This window comes from Coturnix japonica, unplaced genomic scaffold (genome assembly GCF_054131305.1).
Source record: "Coturnix japonica strain WE unplaced genomic scaffold, WE-NBRP24 Scf046, whole genome shotgun sequence".
In the NCBI taxonomy this organism is placed as follows: Eukaryota; Metazoa; Chordata; class Aves; order Galliformes; family Phasianidae; genus Coturnix; species Coturnix japonica.
In genome coordinates this window covers 1,630,979-1,657,419 of record NW_028188949.1, presented here as the reverse complement: position 1 = coordinate 1,657,419, position 26,441 = coordinate 1,630,979, and the positions used below count along the sequence as shown (strand labels likewise).

The 26,441-nt window shown below is 41.2% G+C and overlaps 1 protein-coding gene across 1 annotated transcript in view; it reads right to left on the bottom strand.

Moving 5' to 3' along the window:
- LOC146752345 (cytosolic carboxypeptidase 4-like) overlaps nucleotides 1–26,441 on the bottom strand; it is a 93,869-nt gene that overhangs the window by 19,560 nt on the left and 47,868 nt on the right. The window contains exon 5 of the mRNA XM_085532025.1: nucleotides 3,834–4,000. Coding sequence (XP_085388151.1) covers nucleotides 3,834–4,000 — 167 coding nt within the window. The remainder of the gene's footprint in view (nucleotides 1–3,833; nucleotides 4,001–26,441) is intronic.

Genomic DNA, 26,441 nt, shown 5'->3' with positions numbered 1-26,441 from the left:
ACTAGACTTTCCCCAGTTTTAGAAAGGTACAGCATTGAGTAGAGCATTGAGTAGGAAGTAAATAGGAGGTTTTTGTGGAGAGAGAATATCTGAGTAAGGAACTTGCAGTGTACTGTAGAGATTTCAGAGTTAAACTATTTCCACACAGTCAAGCACTTTCAGGTAATCCAGAATCCTATGATCTCACTGCATCTCATGGCAATAATCTCAGTAGTTACCTGTTGGTCTTTAAGACAGCTGCCCTTAGAGAACCAGAGATGAAGAATTGTTATGTGAATTTCATGTTCTCCAAGGATTTCCAGGTTCTGGGGGAAATACTCTACTGTTCTATTAGTAATGTAGCCCCAGAGACAAAAATTCAACTCCCTTTTTGCTTATTTTCAGATATAGCTACTTTGTTACCCTGCCTCTGCTGGGAACTTACTACACAGTTAATGCTCCTGAATGACTTCATATACTGTATGTGCTAGACTGAGGTCAAGAAGGAATTCTTGCCTGTGTTCCAAAATACATTTTGTTAGGACAACTAAAGGTTTAGCACACCTTTCTTCGGCTCACTGGAGACTGTACACTGAACACTATGAAATCAGGTGGGAGAAATCCCCCATTCACACAAGATGCCTCCATTAGACCAGTCATTTCCCCAGTAGCTATTACCTTGCTTCGATCTACCGCTCACTGACTCTGACAGAGCAAATAGTTTATTCTAGAGAAGTAGCCAGTGTCCAGCCTGCTCCTTCATCCTCCTCACAGCAGTAGCGGAAAAGTAAGGCTGCAAAATGCCCTGAGCAGAGAGAGCTCTAAGAGGAAAATTAAAAGACACATCCAGTTATAAATGTTGACAGGTGAAAATATTCGCTGTTGGAGGGAGATGCTGAGATGCCAAGTCAATGCCACGCACACCAGACACCATGACAAAAAAAAAGACACAAACGCAGAACATGAACCGTAGGAGTTTTGTAACATAAAAGACCTCTGGCTTGTGATCTATGTACCTTTGCCATGAGACATATCACCTGGAAGTCAGATCTGTCCAGTACTGGATTAACTTCTCTTTCCATGGCTTGACCTGTCACCCGGAGTACTATAGAGACGGGCACTCAGAAATGCACATTTAGAAAATTAGATAGATGTATTGAACATAAGTACTGTGCAATTAATCTCACTGATCACAGCTGGAGTGGTCAGAGCAATTTCAGCATGTTTTCTGCAAAATAGAACCTTATCAACTAAATAAAGATCGTATTTTCATCAAGGTCGAGTGACAGTCATCGTTTTCTTCTGACACTGTTAATCCTGCTCTGATAGGAAACATCCATATGTGTATCTTTCTCTAGGTGAGAAAGTCAGTCAAGACAGTCTTCTGCAACACGCTCTACCAAAAACAAACTTAAGCTGCAGTCAGACCCATTGGCTCCCACTTAAACACCCACTATTCATTACACAGTACAGAGGTCTGGAAAAGGGATTGCCTGCAAGGTGTTTAAACCACCTCTGCTCACAGTGTAAAGCACACAAGAAAGACATCCCACAGTGTAACCATTTAGGTCGCTCCTGTGTAGCACCTGCAGGCCCCGAGTTCAACTCTGCTTTGGCAAAGGTACAAAAATAATTTGGGTTATTTCCATCCTCACAAGAGGAAAGCATAGAAAGTGTTCAAGTGTTTTTTGTGGTAACTACAGAAGACAACAGCACTGGTTCTAAGCTATAAACACTTCCTGCTCCTTAAACCATGAAAGACAGCTCTAGTCTTGGCAAAAGTAGACTATAGTTACCATTGATGTAGTGACACACCACCAGTAAGCAGAAAGACTCTGCTGAGCTCCCTGTGCTACCTAAATGGAGAAAGACTGGATTTCATCTTTACAGAGTAAGATTAGACCGAGTGGAACCCCACACTGCAACCTCCAGTTCTGATGGATAATCAGTTTTTTATTTCATAGTCTATGCATTATTTTATTTCAAAGTCTGAGCTGGGGGAGAGGCCTGGATACAGCTGCTCTCCTGCCCATAGCAGTGTGCTCTCTTTATTCTGCATTCTTCCTTTGGTTGCTTTAGGCCTCTTATTCCCTCTAAAATCAAATTATGCAGTTCTCTTGGCGAGACTCAAAGAAACCCAGAAGCAAAATATTAATTTTCTGAATCAGAATCAATAAGCTGCACAATCCTTTTCAATGAATTATTTATCATAAAATAGAATACACTTACAAGCCAAGCCCCTTGGTCCCCACATCTCCCTTTTCCTGATCTTTTGCAAAAAGCTCCTGTAATATGGCAAATCTTTAGACAGGAGCAAACAATGTAATGTTTACTTGTACTACAAATGCCAACTAATTGCACCTAACCCATCAGAACTCCATAAATCTGCAATTCCACCCACTGGAGTGAAAATGAACAAGTAACCATCACACTGCCTTCAGCAGTGACATCCCATCCCCAGATGACACAGAACCTTGAAGGGACAGAGCGCTTTGCTTTTGACCACCACAAACAGATATGGAATGGCATGGGAGCTGTACAAGGTAAGGGATTTTTCTTTAATTCTTAACTTCTTTAAAAGTATTTGTCATTAGAGAGCTGCTATATTGGTAAAGGTTCATCGCCCACACAACATCAGGAAAAATGAAATGAATGCTCACTAACATGAAACCAACCAAAGAAAAAGGTAATGGAAAACCACACAAATGAGAGAAAGTGCTCATGGAGTTGGTATGACCAACTTATTTTCAGTGTCTGGGACAAGTCAGAGTTCAATATTTTCCTTCCCTGAAGTTACTTTCATGCAAAAACTCCTCCAGCTCTAATTCAGAATTGGAAAATCTGATTTATATCTCAAATTCATCCACCTGGCCAGGCTTCTGTAGCTCTCTCTAATGAGACACCAACGATTTCTCGGATGGCTGTCCCCAGTACTGAAACCATTTAGGATACATGTTAATTGCTTCATTTATGTGTTCATATGTACAAGTGAGCACAGCTATACAAAAGGAATGTCTCTATATTTTAGTTCTCTTTTTTTCATTGTTCCCCATAAACATTAAAAACCACGAACAAGCTTGTAAGAATGGTTTCAGGCATGAGGAACAGGTGGTGCGAATGTCAGTTAAGTATTCCTGCAGGGGGAAGACTGGAAGTTTGCTGTAAATTATGGGGGCATTTCTGCAACAGAAAAAATTGGCTTTTCATTGATGAAGCTGGAAGCACTCTTTGATAACAAACCCACTGGGAACTTCAAATCATATCACATCACTCAGTTATTTTTTCCTCCATTTGTCTTGGAAAAACAATATTGCAAGAGTAAGTGCTTGCATGTAGAACTAGGAATAGCATGGTTTAGAAAGAGCACATACATTTCTGCTTCATCACAGCTGAAGCATCCCATATTCTGACCTTTACCCAGGCCAAATTCCCCACATATGAGGCAACCTCACTTGCATACATCCCATTGAACACAGGAAGCTAAGAAATGAATTTTGCAATTAGGAAAAAACACCTCCCATATGGTTGTTTGGATAATGACTTCATCACACGCACCAAAAATCACAAACCTATGCTTCATATGTCTGTAGGATACAATGCTGTGAGGAAAAGAGGAATGACTGTGCGAATCCTTGCAGAATCAGGCATACTGTTTCTAAATCATACCATCAAAGTCCTTCACCTAGAGAACATCTTCCCTGTAGGAGATTGACTCCACAGAGGAGATCTGAGGTGGACAGAGTATCACCTGAAACTTCAGTTTCCTGTTGATGAATTCACTGAGACAGTGCCATCCATATGCTCAAGTAATATTTTGAGAGGAAAATGAAATTTGTAAGGAAACTGTCACTGACCTTTGTGCCCGGTCTGTTATTGTTATCTCTTCCTCCAGATCTAGGAGTAGCGCTGCCTGAGCCATCACCTTCTTGCTGCAGGGCAAGGATTTGAGGTGCAGAATGAGCAGAGCAAGGCAAAACTTGCTTCCCATCTCCTCCAGCTCTTGAGTTCCCAGCTGCAGGCCCTGGTGGAAAAAAGGAGGAAGTTTCATTGCTGAGTGTACAAAGCGCAGGTGTTGGGAGACTGTTTTTCAGAAGGACAGCTCTTAGTATTACAGTATCACCTCATTCAGGTTCCCATACAGTCAATCATGAATTCAATGATAGCATTTGTTCTACAGGATCTATTCTAAAATAGCTTCTATTTTACAGAGGCAACAGAGGCAAGTAGTGTAACTGCTCTGGTTACTTACACTGAAGTTGTCACTGTACAAATTAGACTCATACCCCAAGAGGATCTGACTAAATACACTCTTACAAATCATTAGGTCTCATCTTTTTTCTCTCTCTAGAAGCGTCATCTCCCTAAGCAATGGGAAACAAATAGGTTTTATGACTGTAAATACTGGACAGTGGCAGAGATTAGAGAAAAAACAGTGAAGAGGGGAAGGAGGGAACATCTTTAACAAGTTATGAATTGCTTTTTAAGAAAATCAATTACAAAGTAATTGCAAAATAACAAATAACTCTGAGGAATTTCTCAGTGTATTAAAAGCCTATGTCTCTAGTAGGGACGTGCAGGCAAAGAAATGCAAAAACAGGACTGGGATTATCAACATCACCTTTCCAAGAGGACTCCTTCAAGCTGTGGATCCTCACATGGAAGAGCCCTGACTTTGAATTGTCTGTGCATGCTTTTTCACTACTTAAAAAAATAAAGACCCAACAAAAAAGTAACACATCAAGGGCCTACATAGGAGTAATCCGGTGTAATTACTGGTAGTTTCTCACAAGCAGTGAGATGGCAAGAGACCAAAAAAAACCTCCAAAACCACAAAAGAGTCACCGAAAATAACCCAAAGAAACTGCAAAATCCCTCATCTTTGGCATTTAGTGATCACATCATGTGTTACTCCTTAATGCTATCACACCAGGGGTTGAATCAATTGCTGAACAATTGCAGCCTTTGTCAGTATCAGCCCCGTGTGCTTTTGAAGCACAAACCATTTCTGCAGCCAACCTTCTGACAAGAACTCCAATCCCATTTCCAAGACTGTTTCCTTAGCAACTGCCATAAGTCCGTGCTCACAGCCCTGGCACCAGCCACAAGCACAGTGTGTGCTCCACACCAGCATGGCCTGCTCTTGACCCTTCACTCGGTGTTTGTTAGTGCACATCTTACAGGTAACAGAGCCCATATATTATATATATTATATATTATATATATATAATATACCAGTAACTGATAACAGGGGGCTGAGCTCCAGTCTCCTGTTTCTTAGTAGTTAGCTTTGTTTTGCCTTCTTTAATTTGTTTATGTTTCCTATGTAAGGTTGCACTTATAATTTCTCTAGGATCTTCTGCACAGCTGAGAGAAATTGGGAGCCAACAGCATGGAGGTGGATGGAAAAAAGAGGCTTCCCAAGTGACCATCTACAGCTCCCTTGTAATGCTTTTTTTTGGTTCATGTTTGTTAGAGGCCACAAAATGTCTTACAAGGCGAATGCCTTCACTTCAACTCCAGCAAGTCCAGCATGTACAAATAAAATCTAACATTAAAGCAGCCCTATCTGATAACAAACACATTTTCCTATAGTAACCACATTGAAATTCTGCTTGTTTTCTCAAACTATATGAATAAATATGAATAGGTAATTATAATAATGAATAATGAACAAATAATGCATTATTTTGAGCTTGTACATATACTGAGTGGTTGGACAGCTAGATAAGCAGAGGACGTGCCTAGAAGAGCACACAAACAATGTGAGAAAACAGAGCCTCCCTGCCAGGCGTAGACAAAGGACTCTGGAGATCTGACTTCTGCTCTCAGAAAGTCTCTTAAATATCTTTAAAGCAGTCAGCAAATCTCTAACACCATTTCTTCTCCCATCCTAATCACTGCAAGCTTTGCTAAGTAAGAGCCAGGTGCAATGAACTATAGTAATTATTAATAATGGGAAGAAAATAGATGAAGAGGCTTAGAGGAACCAATGGTCATTAATACAAAACAACGAGGGCCTAGCAGCTCTACATAGATTCCTCACTTCCATTATTTTACTTCAGAAGACATTTTAGTGTGGCAGTTACAATTGGCAGGTGGAAATGGTGACATTTCTGAGCAAAAATAAGTCACTTCCACAGCAAAGGAATTATTCTCTCAGGGGTAAAAAATACAAGGAACATCTTGGGGCTTTCCCTGGGGTGTATCTTAGGGTCCTGTTTCCAGGATCCAGGCAGCACACTAAATACCTATCAATCCAGGAGATGCGAATAGTGACAGTGCTAAAACTCAGCCTGTGGGCTTACAATTCCCCAGGGTTTTATTCAGGATATGAAGAGGCCTTAGGAAACTATGAACAGAGAAATAATAATAATAAAAGTATAATACACCTGAGAAGCCTCAGACAGTAAGTGCTCATGCTCTGAAGTTAGCTGCTTTATGATGGACCCATATTGCTTCGAGAACAGACAGCTCGGGAATAACAGCTGGAAACCTCAGCTAGAACATTACAAGTTAACACATTTAATTCACTTCAAACACAGGCAGCCTTTTATTTTCCAACTCAGACAATGCTCTCCCTCTTCTTCCTCAGCTCTCAGCAGAGGCAGGAGCTGGAGCTGCATTGGTGACTACCATTAAAGTGAAGATGCTGACAGAACTGATGCATCAAACTAACAGCATTAATGATATCTGCCAGCAGTGCCAAGAGCTGGTGCTCTGGGTAGAAACCAGCCCCTCCTGCCTTGCTTGAAATTCTTGAAATTCTACAAGAGATAAAGAAAGAGAAGTGGTGAACTTTTGATTTTGGTTAAGAAGCTCCACAGCAGTCAAGCTGGATTGTTTCTACTCACAGTGACAATATATAACCCGTTTGCCACTACCATGCAGGAGGAAGCTGTTCTACCTGCCATCAGGTCCTCTGCAATGTCCTGAACTCTCAGAGACCCTATCTTTCCCCATCACAATCCTACATGGCTCCATCCTCCTCTGGAGGCATCTGTATGAGAAGCGGAGTGCAGTGCAGTCTTCCAAGCCAGCAAAATCTAAGCAAAGTCTGAATCAGAAAACTGTACCAGAAAGCTGCAGACAAGATCATCAGTCTTAATTAGTTTAGCCTCATGGATATGCTAACAAAGGTATTCTTCTTTGATGATCAGCTCATATCTTTGCATAGTTTCTGCTCTTCATAACATGAAAGTGCCAGTCTGGATCAGCATTGGCTCAATACACACATTGCTGCGCAATACAAATATGCCCACTGGTCCCCTGGGCCCCCTCATGCATGTCTTTTGAAGACATAATGTTAAAGGATAACAGGTTTATAGTTTCCTGGCTGTTATAAAGAATAATGGAACTAGACATTATTTGCTAATCTCTTCTCATTTTTTCATACCACAGCAGACAGTATGGTAAGAGACATCACCATGCTCTAATATCTGGATGTATCTGTATATATGATTTGGTGGGAAGAAACATTCCAGAGGAACTCAACATGGCTAATCAGATGAATTAAATGAACACAACCTATTAGCTCTTGGTCTAGTTAAACCAGTACATTTGTTCTCTGCCCAAACTGTTTTTATCATAACAGGGCAGTGAGGTGTTCATCTGCATCTCCTAAATGACACTGTGTCACAGTAATAGGAAACACGGAAGGAGGGGGAAAAATAAGAAAGCTATTCCGTGATTTATCATTTGGCCAAGATAATGGCAATAAAAATTCTCCTAATGAAAGTTGATGAAATTATACCGGAAAAAGAGTTCATTCGCATTCAGCACTGATGCATCAACTATATATTCACAACTAAATGCTTCCAACGTCTCTCAATTTACCTAAAAACACATCACAGGCTAAGAGACAATGTAATGGGAAAACTTCGTTATTCATTACTCATATGCTTTAAACAACCCCACAAGCCAAAGGCAGCGATAGTTTCATAACACAGATATTGTTGAAGGTGGAAAGACTCCAGAAGTTAAATTAGAATTTTCTCTCTCCACCAGGGTAACAAGAGCTGCAGTTAAACTGGAGTTGAAAGATATTAATAAACACAAGTAGACAACAGATTTCAGAGCCATCATTTTTCTCTTGCGTTCAGAGAAAAGGGATCTTTGGCACACAGTACGGTCACTTTTGGGCACTGTTCAATCCTTGAGGCAATATTTTTCCCTGCAAACTTACTTCCAGTCAACACATACACACACACATGCAGAGTATACTCTGCATCTCAACAGCTTTACACATGCACAATGGTTATGCCCTAAGGCTGGGTATAAATAAATTGGCAGTCTGGTTTCCCACTAATTCCATCAGTGAGCTCTCCATTGGAATACTAATAGAAACTACTTCGAGGCTGCACAGGACAAACCACACAGCTGAATGAAACATTTGGTGCCTGCAGATGAAATTTTAGCCTGGGCCAGCCCCAAAAGATAGTGTCCTTTAAACCCCTGTGAAAGAAAACATGCTGATGCACAATGGGGAACCAGCTATTGAGATGAGGACAGTAGGGAACAAGCCAGTTTTTCTCATGGCCCAGAGATCCCTAAGCAGTAGGTATGACATTCTAAACAGACAAAGTTTAGGGGATAGAAATTTGGGCCAAAAGATTTCAAAGGGATTAAGCAAGCAGAAAAGGCTGAAGATGGAGAAAAAAAATTGGGTAGCTTGAATTTCTAGAAAGATGAGAGGGGTTGAGTTAAAGACAGAAGATAAAAGGACTGGAGAGATAAAAGGATGAGAAAGAGGGAGGGGTGGTTGAGGTCAGTGGATGCTGATGTGGAGGAATGATAACAAGAGGAAAACTAATGGAAACCTCAATCCCCATCTCACTGTTGGAGAGGTGTGCTTCGTTATGAATGCCCATCCTCGCTTTCCTCAGTACTTTGGCTACTAGGTGAGGAAACAAGGCCCAGCTTGCTGTCAACCCTCCCTGAAAATCTGCTGAATTTAGCTGATGCTCTGATTCAGCTGGGACTGAGCAAACTTCTTTGTTTCGTCACAAGATGGGTTATTGATTTGTCATTCAAACGGACTCTTTCCCTGGCTAAAGATGCTACAGGCTAGATTGTTCAAGGGATGGAGGAAAGCAGATCAGAGAGCAGAAAGAGGCCTGAAAGGCCTGTTTGTAAGAGAACTGAGGATTTAGCAAATGGTAAAACTGGTTGTCAAGTTCTACTTATTCAGATAGCATAGATAGCCAACCAAAGTAAGCATAAAGATGGGGATATATTCTCATCACCCTCCCCCAGAGACTGCACACTCACACAGAGCAGTAGTGGTTGGGTATGGAATGCTTCCATACTTGCTGGATGCTGGTGCAACTCTTTCGCATTGCTTCCTGAGATGGAAGGTAGTACATGGTACCAGAAGGTCCAGTTTTGCCAGATCACTTCTTGGGTATCACTGGGACCAATGCATACATTTATGTGGGGCATAACTGTGAAAAGTGGCTGAATCAGGAATAAAAGATGGACAAAAATAGAAAGCAAAACCAACGTAGATGAGCCATAAAGAAGGTCCAGAGGGCAAAGAACAAAAGTAGTGGGAACTGTCAGTATGTTTTTGTTGTTGTCATTGTTTGTTTGTCAGGAAAAACAACAACAACAACAAAACAGAAAATAAATAGAAAAAATAAGTGCTAATTCTTGAAAGAAAACAAATAGTGCTCCAGATAATTAACTCTCCTACTTGGCAGACAAGGTCATACAGTGATTCTGGGGCAGTGTAAGAAAAGAAAACTACTTTACACTGGTGACAACCAAGTGCTTTGTTCAAGAACATTTCTGTCTTTAATGCAGGTTCCAGTACTGGCAACAGGTTAACTGCTGTTACCCCATCTGACTGTGCCTTCAACATTCATCTGTAGTCTACCCACGGCTTTCTCTCACTCGTACACCTTCTGCTGTGTGAACTCTATGGAACCTGGAACAAGTCACAGCCAGGTTATAGCCTGAGGTGCCTGAAGATTAAATGTGAGGTGGAGCTCTAAGTACATCTGAGAGTCTGTGTCAAATGAATTAGCTCATAAAAGCAGTCTGGGAAAGCAAGAAGTTGAATTTTTGCAAGTCCTAAATTGGCAGTTTAATCCCTGGATCACTTTTCCTCCCTCTCTACTTCCACTTCTCTGCTTGTATGAATAACTTCAGCATACAGAAAAGTGAGCAGACTCCAGGCCCACCCAAGCATTTTCAGCTATGAGTTTAACTCATTTGGCCATATTTCACCGTGGGAGTTAAATAACTTCCTAATCCTGGCTGGTGATCACCACATGCTTGGCAACAAAAGGATTTATGATGTTTATTCTGGCTAACGTAAATACAGATGCTATTCAGAAAGCGTCTAACCTGTTTTGAACATTCTTAGTACAGTATTTGTCTCCATAATGTCATTCACTATCAGGTTCTCCTGGTTAATTATGTGTTATATAAAGAACCAATTGTATCTTTTCATGAAATGCCCTCCATATTGTTCTATGTTACACAACACCTTGTTATTTTTCTGTGTGGCTTTAAAGCAGAGCAAGTATTTATAGTTACTGGGAAATTACAAAGTAGATTTTATTTTGAAATTCACTATACTATAATCTGCAATATAGAAAGCTTTGAAGCCTTTCCCTCTTACTCTGATAAAACATATGCCATTCTGCCCATCCCAGAGGTGATGAAAATATGTATTGACCAAAATGACACAGCAACACTAGTACGCTTTTCTTCCCCATACAAAATAAGACCCCATGATGGATCATGGTATCACTTTTGCACCAACATAATGATTTAGGCACTAGAGTGCATTTAGAAAGAAGCCAGCACAGCATGACCCAGACATCACAGCATGCTCCAGCCTGATAGCTGTCTGCCCCACAGGATCTCTGGTGCTCTGTTCCCATGCTAGCACATTACAGACACAAGCAGACCGGCAAAGCTGCATGTTGGCCTGATAGCAACGTTACATGGAGTGGAATTTAATGGGGTGGCGAGTTTGCTTCCTGCTATGCTGCCACCAAATATCCACATCACTGTGAAGCCTCTCCCCAGCACAGTGCTGAGTGTTACTGCTGAGCTCTCTGCACTCTTTCCCTTTCTCTCTCAATAGCTCAAGTATCTCTAATACTCTCCCATATCGAATCTGCCTTCCAGGCCACTGTGTGCTTCCTCTAGCCCCCCCTTTCATTATCTCTTTTGCCTTACAAAGAAAATAACTCATAACAGACAAAGCAGTCCAAAGGAGGTACTACCATTCACGTCTATAGGGATATTATAGCATCTTCCAAGCCTACATTTTCTCACATACACAAGCATCTTACTCACTTTCTTCTTTATTGTTGCTGCTGCACATGGCACAGATATCTTTATTGAGCTGTCTTTCTAATCGCTACTTATGTTTTCCTGAACAGTCAGAGCTAATTCAGAACCCAACCATGTGTTTGAATGCTTTAAACTATTCCTTCAAACATGCTTTACCCCGCCACCGTCTGTATTTTATCTTCCATTCCCGTAACCACAGTCTTGCTGTCCTCCTTCCTACTGTATAATTCATATCAGCTGCAAACAGTAAATCTTAGCATTTTACTGTTCTCCTCATTTCTCAGTCATTAAAGAAATACAGACCAAAACAGAGTGGTAGCTGGAGTCACCTTACTATCCATTTCTTCCCACCCCAGTGATGATTAATACATCCCACCTATTTTTCCAGACTTTTAAGTAGATTTTCACTATACAAATGACCCTTTTGTGCCTCACCCCAAAACTCCAATCCCTTTGGGATTTCTTTTGGGTGAGGGAAACTCTCTTCTCCTTAGTTCTGACTTAACTAGGATGTCCACCAATGCTGCTCACTTAAATATGAGTCTTAACAAATGACAAACTTTGTATACTGCATCTCCCTTCACTCATGCCATCAAGGCAATTAACTCAGTCACTGTGCTTCCCTGCCCTTGTGTTTCTCGTAGGTTTTTTCTTTTTTTGGTGGTTCTCAACCTCTGGAGTAAATTTTAAAACATAAGGAATCAGAATGAGCACATTGTTTAGCATGTTTGAGATGTCTGCTATCTACCCCACTGGCCATTATTAATGATTTTACCAGTTTGAATCTTCAGTTCCTTTGTTCCCTTATAACTCTTACAGCAATAAAACCTGAGGTTTACCTGATTCTGTGTGTTGTAGCCTTGGTTGAATATAAAATAACACCGACAGATAACGTGCAGACATTGTCTTCCTGCATAAAACAGCCAGAGTGGTCCCACAGCATTCTGCTCTGTGCCTGTCCTGGCTGCCTACCAGCTCTGCCAACATGCCTGTGGCCCCAGGACAGCATAAATAGCTCCAGCATGCATCCAAATCTCAGCCTTCACAATTCCTTATTATTCCAGTCCTGAGGGTCCACTGTTTCCTTCCAGAGCCTTTTGATTATGCCTTGGAGCATGCTTCTTTTTTCCAGATCTAAGTCTGTTCTATACTAAATCCCTCATTTCCTCTGACTCCTGCTTCCATTGGCACCAGAGCAAAACTTCTACCCGATGGCAGTCCCCTTGCCTGGGCCACGCCACACGCCAGCTCCTGCAGTTAAATTGCCATGCACATATTCACAGATCAGCCCAAGACCTTCTCTTTGTTGGTCTCCTTAAACATTTACTTTAAACACGTCTTCATAAAGAGACTCATGAGTGAGAGGTAAGGGCACAGAGCCATCTGCAGCTCTGAGCCTTCCTTTCTCGTTTCTCAAATTTCACATATATTGTATGGCTGTCCCCTTACACTGCGCCTTTTCCCCTATATTATGAAGGATTCCTCATGTCAATTTTCTATCTTTTTTCATTTCACAAGTTCTCTTTGGTTATCTTCAGCCAGCTGCCAAAGCTGGTTTCCCCACCTAACACACTTCCAAGTGATCAGTGACAGTAAGCAACTACAATTCCAGAATTCATTGTATTAGCACTTCTAAAGCAACAAAGGAACCATTGATTTCCCAAGCCAAGGATACACAGGAAAGCACAAAAGGCATACGTGCCCAGTTCAGATCAGAGAGGAAAGAGACACACTGTTTGGTGAGGAATCCAGCCTGGTAACTGCTCCCTTTGAAGGTGAAGGATGGGAGTACAAAGAAGGGGCTTGTTGGCTGTGTTCTAATGGGTGTTAGCATAATTATTCTGATACAGGATGCTTCTTGCAGCTTGAATATGTCAGAAAGTTACCTTAACAGACGTATTTTACCAAAAGGCCCAGGGAGAAAGAATGATCTTTTTACAAGAAGGTTGGGTTAGGAGGGACATCCTGTGAAGGGTCTTGGGAATACAGACCACACAACCAGATGCCAGACATCAAGATAAGTTCCTCCAGGTGAAACAGTTGCCACCAGCTGCTAACCAGGATTTATAGGTCTGCGGAGTCCAAAGGCTCACTTTATTGCCAACCCAGATGTCCGCTGGTACAAGTAGTCTGATGGCTGATGGGGTTTTTTTAAACCACTCTTTTGGCTGAGAATACGATTAGTATCAAAAGAAAGGAACCAGCAAACAAAAACAACAGAGATCAAAACTGAATATTCTACATTATTACAGCAGATATGAGCCCCTGTTGCTTGCCCACAAGGAACCTACCAGCAGCATGAGCTCAGACGTTTGGACTTGTTTACCAAGGATGAGTGTCAATTAGACACAAACTTCTTCAAACCACCTATAAGCCTTTACTGCTCTTATAATCCCACCAGCAAAGGCTTACTTTAACTTCTCCACTTACTGTGCTTTTGGAAAGAAAGAGAAAAAGAAATCAGGTGTTTGAAGGCTGTAAGGAACAGACTGAAGAAAGGGAAACAAGATCAGAGAGACAGAAGTAGGGTGAGGGGGAGGCAACTATCTCTATCAAGTGGGATAACTGATGTGACTCACACAAAAGCAGCTTATATTTCCTCTTGTTCTGCAATGAATATTTCCACTTTGTCTTTTTCAGAGGAGACCAGCCAGAAGCAAATGCACAGCAGCTGAGTAATGCCTCAACCTCCAGAGCATCATGCAAAAAGAGAAAGACATGTAGGCCTCAGAAGAATAAACTAAGTTTCTCTGAGTCTTTGGAGACCTACTGACCGTTCACAGTGTGACGCAGGCAAACCTGTATTAACAGAGAAGATGCTGACTCCAGATTATAGGCTTTCAAGACTTCTTATCTTGCAGCTGTACTACCTGAGAAAATTTGCATAAGAACAAGCTGCCTCTTTCTTAGAAGTCTTTTTCAACCTGTTTTTATGATTTCCACTTAAAACGATAATCCTCTGTTTGTGACACTGCAATCATTTCTACTACAATCAAGTGTTCCATCCAGAAGGAGGATTACTGTCTCGGTTTGGGGAAGTAATATGGACCTCAGAAAGAACAAAGCAGCCAGTTTACAAGCAAATGACCTTGATAATAAAGAAAAAAAGAAAACAAGAGCGTGTATGATCAGATCTGCCTCTTCCAAGAGACATCTGATGCACTTCAGGCTCACAAGAACTGGTATTTCCTCAATATGTTCATACAATGGAGCTGGAAAAATTGGCAATGCCTACCTTCACTGTGCCAACCCAACATACACTCAGATTTTTCCTTAGACAACCTACCAATGTTTTAAATGTGAACACTGGAGACACGTATACAATAAACCTAGCACAGTACACAACGCCATGCATTTAGCACCATGTCTTTTGAGGAGGAGCATCGCCTCACATGGTGCCGAGTGTCAAACAACTGTTCTAAATCATTGCCACTGGCAGCTGCTCTGAAATCCAAAGAACAAACGGTTAAAATAAATGAAAGCAAAAGCCTTTTTCTTTCTCCCCCCAAGAAGATAATTTAGCATGACTTTCCATAGAACAATTTGCATGGGATTACCCACAATACACTGCATTATGGTAATACTCGACAATCTCTGATGCATATTAGACTGGCAGTGTTAAAAATCTGTCAAAGGAAAAATAAATGATACGGGAAAATGATGATGTAAGACAGGACAGTAAACACTCTGCACTTGTGTAATCTGCCAAAATTCACTCCAAAATTGGCCTGGGAAAGAGAATGAGAGAGTATTGCGCACTCGGAACAGCTTTAGGGAGCATTCCCAACTCAAGCAGAAAACAATACCTGACTGAGACACGGACGTAATCACAGAGGAGTGGAAAATACAACAGATCCGAATGAGGAGCTGAATAGGAAACACGGAGTGATTTTCTTCATTTCTTTGATTTCCCACTGGGCAGTAACCTGGAGGGAATCTTCCCTCTTGTTCATCCAAAGCAGGTTCGGTTCACTACCCTTCACTACACACGTTCACTCAGTCTGCCTTCTGCTCCTCTCCAAGCCCCTCTGTATCTTCTTCTGATGCTGCTGGTGATCCTTAATGGACTCTGCACAGTCTCTGTGTTCAAAAGTGTTTGTCCCAAAACAATGAGCCCCAGAGCTGTATTAGTCGCAGAATCCAAACTACCAGCACCTCCTGCCCTCAGCCATGGTTGGCTGCTCAGCCCTTCAATACACTTCACCCAGAGAACAGGGACGCTAAGGATTTCTTGCACCGACCTCGTACTTTCCTACATAAAAAAAGCTGCAGGAAAATAGTATCAAATGAACTGATTTTGCCAGTTCCATGCATCATGTTCCTAGTAATTCAAGTAATTGTCTATCACTCCTCAAATCCCTAAGAATCGTGGAATTATAGATTCTTAGCTTAGGTTGGAAGGGTCCTTAAAGATCACAGAGTTCCAACTGTCTGCCATGGGCTGGTTGCCCCCACCAGCTAAGGCTGCCCAGGACACTAAGACACATTCCCCCAGGACACTAAGGGGGAATGAGGCATAGGTTTGGCCAAGAGGTGGGAAAGAGAGAAGTAGCATTTTCCATGTGGGTTTATTCAGTAATTCTCTCACCACTAAGTTGCAGAAAATGGAAGGAAAAAAAACCACAACAACCAACAAACAAGCAAGGGATGAGGCCAAATTATATTGCTGAAGAGGAGTTATAGAGATTAGTGTAGTAATTAATCAAGACAACCATGTCAGCAAGGGTCTGACCTTTATTCCTGCCCTAGTAACAGCTTTGTCCCCGATGACTTTTGGCTTGCATGCTAAAGCGATTTAGATACATCCCTCAATTAATCGCAGGATATCCTCTGGGAGATAGGAGAGCAGTACTGCAAGCTGCCAACAGGGATGCTGAATCAGAGGAGGAGTGACCTAGTGAAGGGCACCTAGTGAAGGACATCAGCAGAGATGGGGAGGTAACCCACAGTTCTCTTTACCTCCTACACTTCACCCCTCACTGCTGGAAGCAAAATTGTTTGAAGCATCTAATTCGAGATCCTGCCATATTTTAAAAGATTAAGATTTCCAAAAAATAAGAAAAATAATAAGAGTGTCTTAAAATAACTTGCGTCTTTTTCTGTAAAGAAGCAACAGCACCACATCAAACTCACTCAGGCAGGATGACAGGCAGCTGCAGAGATCACGGCAGCAGTTGCTTCCCTCTTCTCTCTTTTCTTGTGAGATAAAGACCTTCTATCAGGCAGATGTGCTGCCAATCCCACACTCGTAGAGAGTGTGGAGTCCCTTGCTCAGTGTTTTGGGTCACCTGCAGCTTCTAGAGTAACTAGCAAGCACTACTCTCTGACAAAGAACCTCAAAGCTCTGCAGATGCAGTTGTGCCCCTGAACATATGGGAGGGGAGTACCTTCTATCCTGCCCACTAGGGACAGACAAGTGGAATCTGAGCTCTCTCAGAAAGGCAGTGTACAACTACAGACCTTCAGTAAATAGAAGGACTAAAAAGCTACACATTCAGGAGAGTGGTGAAGCTCAAGATTGGCAAGAGATAGAAACAACACTAGGAGACGTCTGCTTCTATTAGAATAGCTATTATCACAGCAACTGAATACCTGAATCAGTTTTTGTCTCCTAAGAAAAATAACAAACGCATTTGCCCATCAAGTTTGTCCATTATGGCAGTTAGAAGCAGAGACTGTCAGAGCTTTATGCCTGTGAATTAAAGTCCCTGTCAGGATCTTAGCTAGTCAGAGTGAACAGAAGCCTTAAATTAATAGCTTAAGTTACAAAACTCAGAACAGCTAACACACATGTTGAGTACACCCAGCTGGTTGTGAGGTTTTCAGATACTTGTCTGAATGAACCCCAGATCTCCTGCTCAACACAGACAGGGTCTCGTATAAAGTCTGGAATAGATTTTCTAAGGTTTATTTTTAGCAGCTGTTCCACAGTTCTGATACAGAACAGAGACAACCCAGACATGATACTCTGATGGTGAAATGAATCATTCTTTCAGAGCTCTGAAAGCACTAACAGGCCATAAAGGTCCTCAGCCAGACCCGCCTGGGGCCTTTACCCATACCCTCTACCTATTCTAAGAGCCCCACTTCAGCTTAGGGCTCTGCTGTAAAACTGCAGGTCTGTAGCTCCTGTAGCAACGCTTACATGCTTTTACCTGAGCACACCCTATGGTGTGTATATGGTGTACCCTATGGTGAGACTCTGACTCACAGAACTGACTTCCCAGCATCACCTTGTCACTGTGGACCTGCCAAGTGGTTTCTGAGCTGTTTGATCCCACAAACATCACCCTGAATTACTAACGTGTGTTTTCACTTTGGATCTGCTACACTACCATGGACTTGCCTAATAATGTGGACTCGTGGCTGAATCCAAGTACTCTTCAGAAGCCTGGTCTGCTTACCTTGCTTGGAGACAGTGAGACTTGGCCTTGGCTGCCAAACAGAGACTATCTGGTATTATCTCAATTTCTCCTACTGCTAGCACTGACCCTAATTCTTTTCTCAGAAGAGGCACACATACTATTTTTCTCCCATATACCTCAATACAGAGATTACAACATCCTAAACCACAATTAGATTAGGCCACCAGAACTATCTCACACTACAATCCAGATACAAAAATAGATTCCCTTTCCTTAGCTATTGTTGGCAAACATGGGTTCTAGTGAGAGAAGTTATTTCTGGACTTTTATTGGCAAGCCTTCTTTTCAGAGACTAAAAGGAAGAGCTGGTGCTGGTGGAAAAATTGTTAGACATGACTTTGAAGAAATGGCAGTTTCTGCCAAGCTCTTATGTGTGTTTCTCTGTGGGGGGAAAAAGGCTTTATTAGCTTTTCTTTCCAGAGGTCACATCTGTGAGGGTAAGTGAAAGAAAAAGGCACGTATGGAAAGTCCTCCGTCTCAGATTGACAATCAGCTGCACAGTCAGTGCCACAAAAGCCCTTTTGCACTTGTGCCTCTTCTTTCATGAAGGAAAATCCCCATTTTCTTAGAACAAAATGATGGCTGAATGTGAATGCACTGGAGTTTCCCGCTGATTTTGGTACACTGTGTTATCTCCTACTTGGAAACCCTGAGCACTTCTCATCAGGCATTTATATAGATCTGTGCATACACACACATTTACATGATCACAGATGTACAGGGACACATTTCTAAGACTCTAGCATTACAACAAACAACAACCATCCATAAAGACACAATTAAAGTTACACGTTCATCAGACACACTGGTGCACACTTGAACATGCATTGGACTGTCTTCCACACCCACGTGTATCCACATTCATGTTTATATTGTAGTCTTCCACAGTCTGTAGTTTGCACCCACGAATACTAACTGCACAAACCCAGCCCAGCGGAACAAACACTCATTTAATGTGTAATTCAAAAACCATAGGCATGTACTCTCCATGCACTCTGCTGCTGGCTTTCCCCTCTAAACAGGATGCAAATCCTACACAGTCCTATAGGCTGAGTTCTCTCTATACAACAAGTAGCTGAGCTGTGGCACACAAAAGTGCCAACGTGCCATTGCAAGAATTAAAGGTTTTATGAGTCTTTTCTCCACTTCCACAGTCTCCCCCTTCCAGTTAATGTCAAGCGTGTATATATAAATGAGATGTATTTGGGGCTTGTGCCAAGTCTCTGTAACACGGACACAGAAATAATATGGGTAAAACATGATTTGTATTGGGACTGCTCTGGTTGTCTTAAAAAGAAGGTCTTCAGTGACTGATTTGGCCTTTCTGGAAGCTTCTTACTGTTTAAATTGTAGAGTTATGAGACCTCACATTCAGTTCAGCTTATCACAGCTGTACATCCTCATGTGAAATCAGGGGAACTGACTGAGAAGAGTAGGGTACTTGATGAAGCACCTTGGGGATTGAAATGTGTGTTATTAAATGTACATGAAATAAACAAAATTTCACTCCCATTTATTCCAACCAGTCAGAATCTCAAGCAAAGGCAACCTGGCCTTAAGTGGACTGCATTTATATATCTGGAGTGAGCCCAGAAGTGTCAGGTGCTACTCATTCTTATGATGCATGTCAGCATGTAACACACCAGATCTTATCAGTATGAAACCAACACCTCTTTGGGCTGTCCCTCATCTCTGAATGTTTTCACACAGACTCAGAAATCTAAGGTTTTCTCTTCCAGAGAGCATCACTAAAGATTATTCCAAAAAGACACAGAAAATTCTGCTAATATTCCTCCTCCTCTCTACCAATGAATTCACAGAAGACATCATTCATGCTACACCAGCTAAGGGCAGACACTAAAACGTTACCTGAATACCCTGAGATCAAATGTCTGTCCAGAAGCAGTGAGTATCAAAAACATGACAAACAATTCACCATTTACACACTGTATCTCTGAATCAAGAGGTTGAAGGTATTTAAATGGAAGCTGACTTGACTTCTGTCTGTTATCTTTTCTGCTTTCTGTCAGCAGCTTCTCTAACACCCACTGCTGTGGCAAACCTTGCTTATCCTGTCTTCCTATGCCACAAAACGTAACCAGATTGGTTTAATTTCTGCAACACCTACGCTGAGAAAGATATTACTAAAAAGCTGTAGAAGAGTCAAGGAACATGTGCTGCGTTCCTTCCAACACCTTGATGAACACTGGATGAACAGAAGTGAAAATACTTTACAAGGAATAAGGCACTTCCCCTCACTTTACAATGCAGTAGGTCACACCAGCTTAGACAGCCTGTACTGACAGCAATTGCCTGCTTTGTTTTGCTTTCCACCACCTTAGCACCCTTTGTGTCAATACATATAAGAACTGAGCTGCGCAGTGTGAGGAGCCCACCTTACCCTTCTGCTCCAATCTCAGCTAGAAGAGGAGATGCGAAACAGCCTTAGAAGACATCCATCTCCTCTGCACGTGGAAGCCCACAGGACAGCAAGGCACACATCCATAGACCCCAGCACTGCGAGTGTGCTGCCTGACATCAGGCTTCATTGCAATCCTATACACCACACTCCACACCTTTAATTAGTTACAAATGCAAAGGAACTGAAGGACAGATTTCCCACCTAGCTTTGCATTTATTAAAAGGTCACCAAGGAAACATGATTTTTTTCCTGTGAACAGACATCAAAAGCTAATGAAACCTGAACTTCATCATTGCTGTGTACCTTTTCTTTTCAGTTTTCATTTAGAAATGAACTTCCTTTCCCCTTCACGAGATAATCCAGGCTCCCACAAGTGCTTTGCAAGAATGGTTTGGCCAAAAGGGTGAGTTATGCATCCCTTCCTTTTTCTCTTTCCACTGACAGCCATGAAACAGTGTCATACGACAGAGGAATGACACACAGCACAACATAATTCTAGCTGTACGTAGAAAATATAGACCTTAAGGTAGCCACATGTGCTATGCATAGATGCACAAAATACAGACATGTATTTAAAGCAATAAATATGCATGTCAGTTGCACACCTTTTGTGTTCTGCCTAAAACCAGAAATAAATGCATGCATACAAACATCTTTGGGCACAACTTCTTCCAAGTGCAGCACACAAACACATCCTCTAGTGTGCATACAGATGTTCCCCTAGCTACTGCATTGAAAAGAACAATTATGCACATCCCATAACTCAGTGGCAGTAACATGCCATTGCCACTTGTGTGCTCGTGTCTGTATTCTAACACATACCCTACCTCTATGCATGCGAGAAGGCTGGGAATCAATAACCACTTACAGCCCTTCAATCCAACACTGTCAACTTTGTTCCCCTCTGTTTATAGTGACAGACAAGAAGAGTGAAGACAGGGGACACATCAGTATGCAGCGTAGGAGAAGTGGACACTATCAGCATAAGCAACAGACAGGAGCTACTGAATTCAGTAGTGGCTGCTCTTGCCTCCTGCAACAAGCAGAGCTGCCACTGTCCCAGAAATCTGGTTTATTCCCAGGAAATTGATGCAACCAGATAGAAGAAACCAGAGCAATAACCGAGGGCCATTTTCCTAAAACAACATAATTGTACAAAAAAAAAGATTCGGAAAAAAAATTCAATTCTTATTTGTTTCCTAGGTCTGAGCAATGATCTTGTCTACATAACGATGCACAACATGCTCGGTATAACACCAGAACAACTCGATATCATATCCTGCAGAGAAGACAGCATGAAACTAAATATACTTCAGACACAGCAGGCTACCTTTAAAAATTGTCAAGTTGCTTCGTTGACCTTTTAAAGGGAATGAACATACAAATGCATTACATTTAAGAGCAAGTCAATACCTCAATGAATTTCAACCAATCCTGCAGCATGTGGAATAACCAAAAAGCTGTTGGTCTGACACGAGCTCTAATCATGTACCTCCATCAAAGCTCACAGCCTCACCCACCCAAAATGCTGTCCAAGCATCTCAGAGCTACTCGGTCTCAGCCTACAACATGGCCTTGGTTTTACAGTCCTGAGTTTCTCACTGTATCTATATTCAGAGATCTTCTGCATTATGAACACGTCCCATTACGCCAGGCCTGAATCTCTCCTGGGCAGAGATTGGCATTAATATAAATATAATTATGGTCATTTAATAAATGTATGATGCATGTCACTCTATCTCATTAAATTAACAACAGGAGTGAATTTCGTATTAGTCGTGACAAGGCCCATTTTCAAAGCTGACATTTAATATCACTCCCCAGCATAATCATACATCAGGCTTCACAAATTAAAGGATTTGATGTGAGCGAGGGATGATCAAATACATGAAACCACAGAACCAGTGCTGTAGCTTGCTGCAGATATTCAGCCTATGTAATACATTTACCTACAACTGATGAACCAGCAGAAATTCCAGCCATTTCAGTGCACACGGGGGCTCATGAAAGCATTCCTGATTTAGAAAAACTTCAGCACTTTGACCTCTGGAAGCCCTTCCAATCACCAAAGACAATGGCTTGATCAGAAAAGCGACCTTTCGGTCACTATTTCAGAGCCAGTCTGAGCTGTTTTCAGACTCCATTTACTTCATTCTCCCTCACTAGAAAAGACAAGAGGGCTGCTCGCAAAAGGTCACTGGGAAAATGGTGTCCAGCTGCCTGCTGCAAACTTCCTATGCGCCATCAGACTGCAGGGAACATAAAGCCCATCACATAGCTCATCCAGTGCTTTCATCTTTGGTGGAAAGCAGTAGTATTGGCCACGGTGTTGACTTTAGGTGCCTGTTCACCCAGGTGCAGGACATCTGAAGGTTGTGAGCAAGGTATTGTGTTGCTCAAGCGTGTTTATGCTGCGTTACAGAGCTGTCTCCCTTTTTCCCATCACTGCCAATTGGCGATGCATGCATGCATGCCCTGGGCCATCACAACATGGCTGTACAGCCCATTCTCCCCAACCCAGATGACAAGTCAGATCCAACTCTATTACTTCTCAATGCTGGGAAAAAGAACACAAGACAGACAATAATACAATGGAATTGAAGGCATAATATAACAGAAAAAGAAAGCGGCAGAGGAAATATCTTAACAAGTGCTGGTCCTCCATTGTTTTCACACAGAATTAGCATTTCAAATCAAATAAACTACTTAATTCAATTCTCAGCTCCCTCACAAGCTAACAGCATTTTATATTTATCTCCAAGTCAGAACAAGTCTTTCCACTTGTAGCCTGCTGGCCATCAGCTTTTAAAGGAATACTTCCCACTGAGATGCTAACCGTCCTTCTGATCATGTGGCAAAAACATACACATACTTAAAACCCTACTTAGTAAAAGAAGTCATCTCTACCAGGAATAAGCTACTGCAAAATGGACAGTGTTTCAGGGCTTTTTATTCCCATTGTATGTAGCTGTACTCCTCTCACAGACTCATTTGCAATATCGTTTTCAAACTCATTGAAAATCGCCTTTCTCATTTTGTTTCTGAGTGAATCTCTGATTCAGTATTCTTGTGTAAGTTCACCTGCTACTTCCAGCACCACCAAAGGAAACTTTTCGCAATAGCCAAGAAGAGGTGGCACGCAGTAAGAGATTTGGTTAGGAATACTTTGGGAAAAACTTATTTAATCCAAGGCAGAACTTAATTGTGAAGTACACCAGGCTTCAGGCGGCTCTTCTCAGAAAGAACTCCTTGGGTTTTAGGTTACATTTCTGATCAGACGTCATAAGAAGAATAGCTTTTTCTTTTCCAGTCATTGCATTGAATTCTTTTTTACTGTCTTTAGTAGCAATTGCCATGAATTTTCAGTTACTTTCTTAGCTTCCCACATCTAATTCCTACATTACTTTGGCTGATACCCTTTTTCCCCTTTTTCTTTTGTTCACAGAGAATTAACCTATGCATTTTTCACCTCAGAATATCTTGATCATGATTAGGTAAATGGCCTCTACCACTGTTTACTCGTATCTGTCAGAATCTCTAGTAAACAATTAGTACTGGCAAAAAGGAAACAGACTAAAAGAAGTGAAATCCACCTCTTGACAATCCATCTATTACATAGATTCTTCATCAGTGTTATGATTCACTGTCCTCTATGCTCTAATTATCACCTTCTCTTTACTATTATACCAAGATGGGTTTTAACTAAATGTGTTCTCAATTCTTGATTAAGCTTTTTTTGGGAAATGTAACAGAATCTATTTTAAAAACATTGGTTTTAAAATTTATAATACCTCCGTAATCTTTTTTTTCTTCCTCTTGTGGTCTGCTTTATTTATAATACATCCTCAGTCCTGGACTATTATCCCATATTAAGGGAAAAACATACATGAACACATGTTAATAGAAATGATGCGCTCTGCCCTTATTAAACGTAATTGGGTCATGATCACTGGTGTCTAGGTAACCACCAACTCTCACACCGAAGATTATTTCACCCTTTCCTATCATAGTGTGGTCCAGAATAGAGCTATATTGGATACAACATCTTTTGTACTAGAAAATAATCATCTGTAATGTTCGGAATCTGTAATAGAATTTACTGCTGCCTACACAAAATCTCAGGTACATAACACCTAGACAGAAGTCTCTATGACCACTCTCCTCTATGACCACTGGAAAGCAGTTCGGTTTATCCATCATTTACACAACCATTACCTTTCCATCTTTTCTTCCTTCTCTCAATTTCAGCTCTAAAAAGTTGTTAGATAATAACAATAATACATCTTTCCTTTTCACCAAGAACCGTACGTATCCCATGACACACAACTGCACTCATTTCCACATGCATCATCTAAGCTCCTCTTGGTATCATATTTGTTTGCTTTAAGAAGAAAGTGTGACGCCAAATCACACTTACACTTGTTTATTCCTTTGTCCATTTTTCTAAGTGGAACTCGCTTATGATAATTACTTGGTTGAAAATATTTTAACGATTCCTTGTCTCACTTCAGCAGCTATTCATCAAAGATTAATATTCTATACTCCAGAAGCTGCCTGTCTTGAGTGTCTGAGAGTAAAAGAAATACTGCAAAACATCAGCACTTGGATGTCTCCAAATTCTCCTTCTCTCACAACTATGAGTAGCCAACAACTTCTTTGATCTCTACTGTCTTCAGCTCGTTCACCTCTCATCTGTCCCCACTTATAGTATGTATGTGAATCACTTTTTAATTGTCCCTAATGTCTGCATTTCCATAGGCTGTGTGCTGTAATTTCTCTTTTCTGACCATGCATCTTCACTTGCAGATAGCCACCATCTGGCATCACATGCATCAAAAATTTCTTCCTTGGACAAAAATTAGAATATAGCAGGTTTCTCTTTGTCATCCATATGTGGTATACAACAGAGCCTCTTACCTAAAGATAAGCCATGAAGCTCCAGAAATATCATGTCTAAACATATTGTTTTCTCTGCCTCATAGATTACCCAGCACAAGCAACCTCTTTCATCTGTAAGTTTATCACATTCAGAAACACATATTTCTCCTCCGTTATTCAGAATTAAAGTGTTTGCAATTCAGTTTGGTTTAATTTACTTTGGAAATGAGTTAAGCCAAATTTAATTAAGGCCACCTTAATTCTGCTTCAGAGTGTTGACATGTGGCTTAATGTGGTTTAGCACAGGACTTTCCACTTGCTCCTTTAGCTAATTCAGAGGTACTTACCTGCACATTCTCATACAAACTATTATAGAATTCAGCCTGTTTTAATTAATTATCAAAACAGAAAGGTAACTTGGTTGCATTGTAAGTATTTTTAAGAGAAGAACCTGCAAGTTACTAAATCTCTCTTTAAACCAACAGAGAAAAAACTAGAGTACATCTGAAAATAGCAGGCAGACGAATTCAAATTCGTACAAGGAAATAATATTTAGCACTTTCTGATCCCTGGAACAAAATATCAGGGGACCAGATGGATTTCCAATCATGTGATGCTCTCAAATCCAGTCTGAATTCTTTCTTCTATGAAAGGTGGGCCGGTAGGATTATTTCTTCTTTTCCATGTCTTAGTGTAATTGAATCAGTTGCACTACAGCCTGGTTTTGTTCTCTTAGGAGCCACGAGGAACCAAACACTGTATGAGACAGGATACCTGATCATATGGACCAATGGTCTGATCCAGCATGGCAAATGTTATGATGCTAAGAGGGGTAAAAATCAATCTTCGCAGAAAATCCTGTGTATAAAAGACTTTGAAATTTAGATGCTTCTAAAATCCATGCAGAGTAAAAGACAAACGTGGCTCCTCTAGCCTGTGCTTTTGCAACCTCCCATTCTTATTTGCCATGCCTGAGGAGTTCATGATTAGACTATGAGCTTCATCAAAGGGCAATTTTCAGCTGCCAAATAGATTTGTACAATAAATCCACATGGGACCAGATTAACAAGCAAGAGAGACATCAGAAATCAAAAACCTAGCCGCTGTAATTCCACTGAAAACTTGAAAGGATGATGTGCAATGATATTTAGACTTTTAAAGAGACACTGCCAGAATACTACAGCTAGTTTTCATTAGGAATTTTGCTTTTCTGTCTCACATCCTTCCCAAGAGTTCTTTTCATTAGCAGACTTAAATCCCACTTATATTCAAGGCTGCACCGTTCAGAACTGTTCAGTGGGCTTCAGAAAGAGTAACATTTCATCCAAAGTGCAGCATCTTTTCCATGCAACCATAAATTAATTAATTGCAAATGAATTTTTTGATTCTAACATCTAAGTTGTCTGGGTTTGCAATGTCAGCACCTGGGA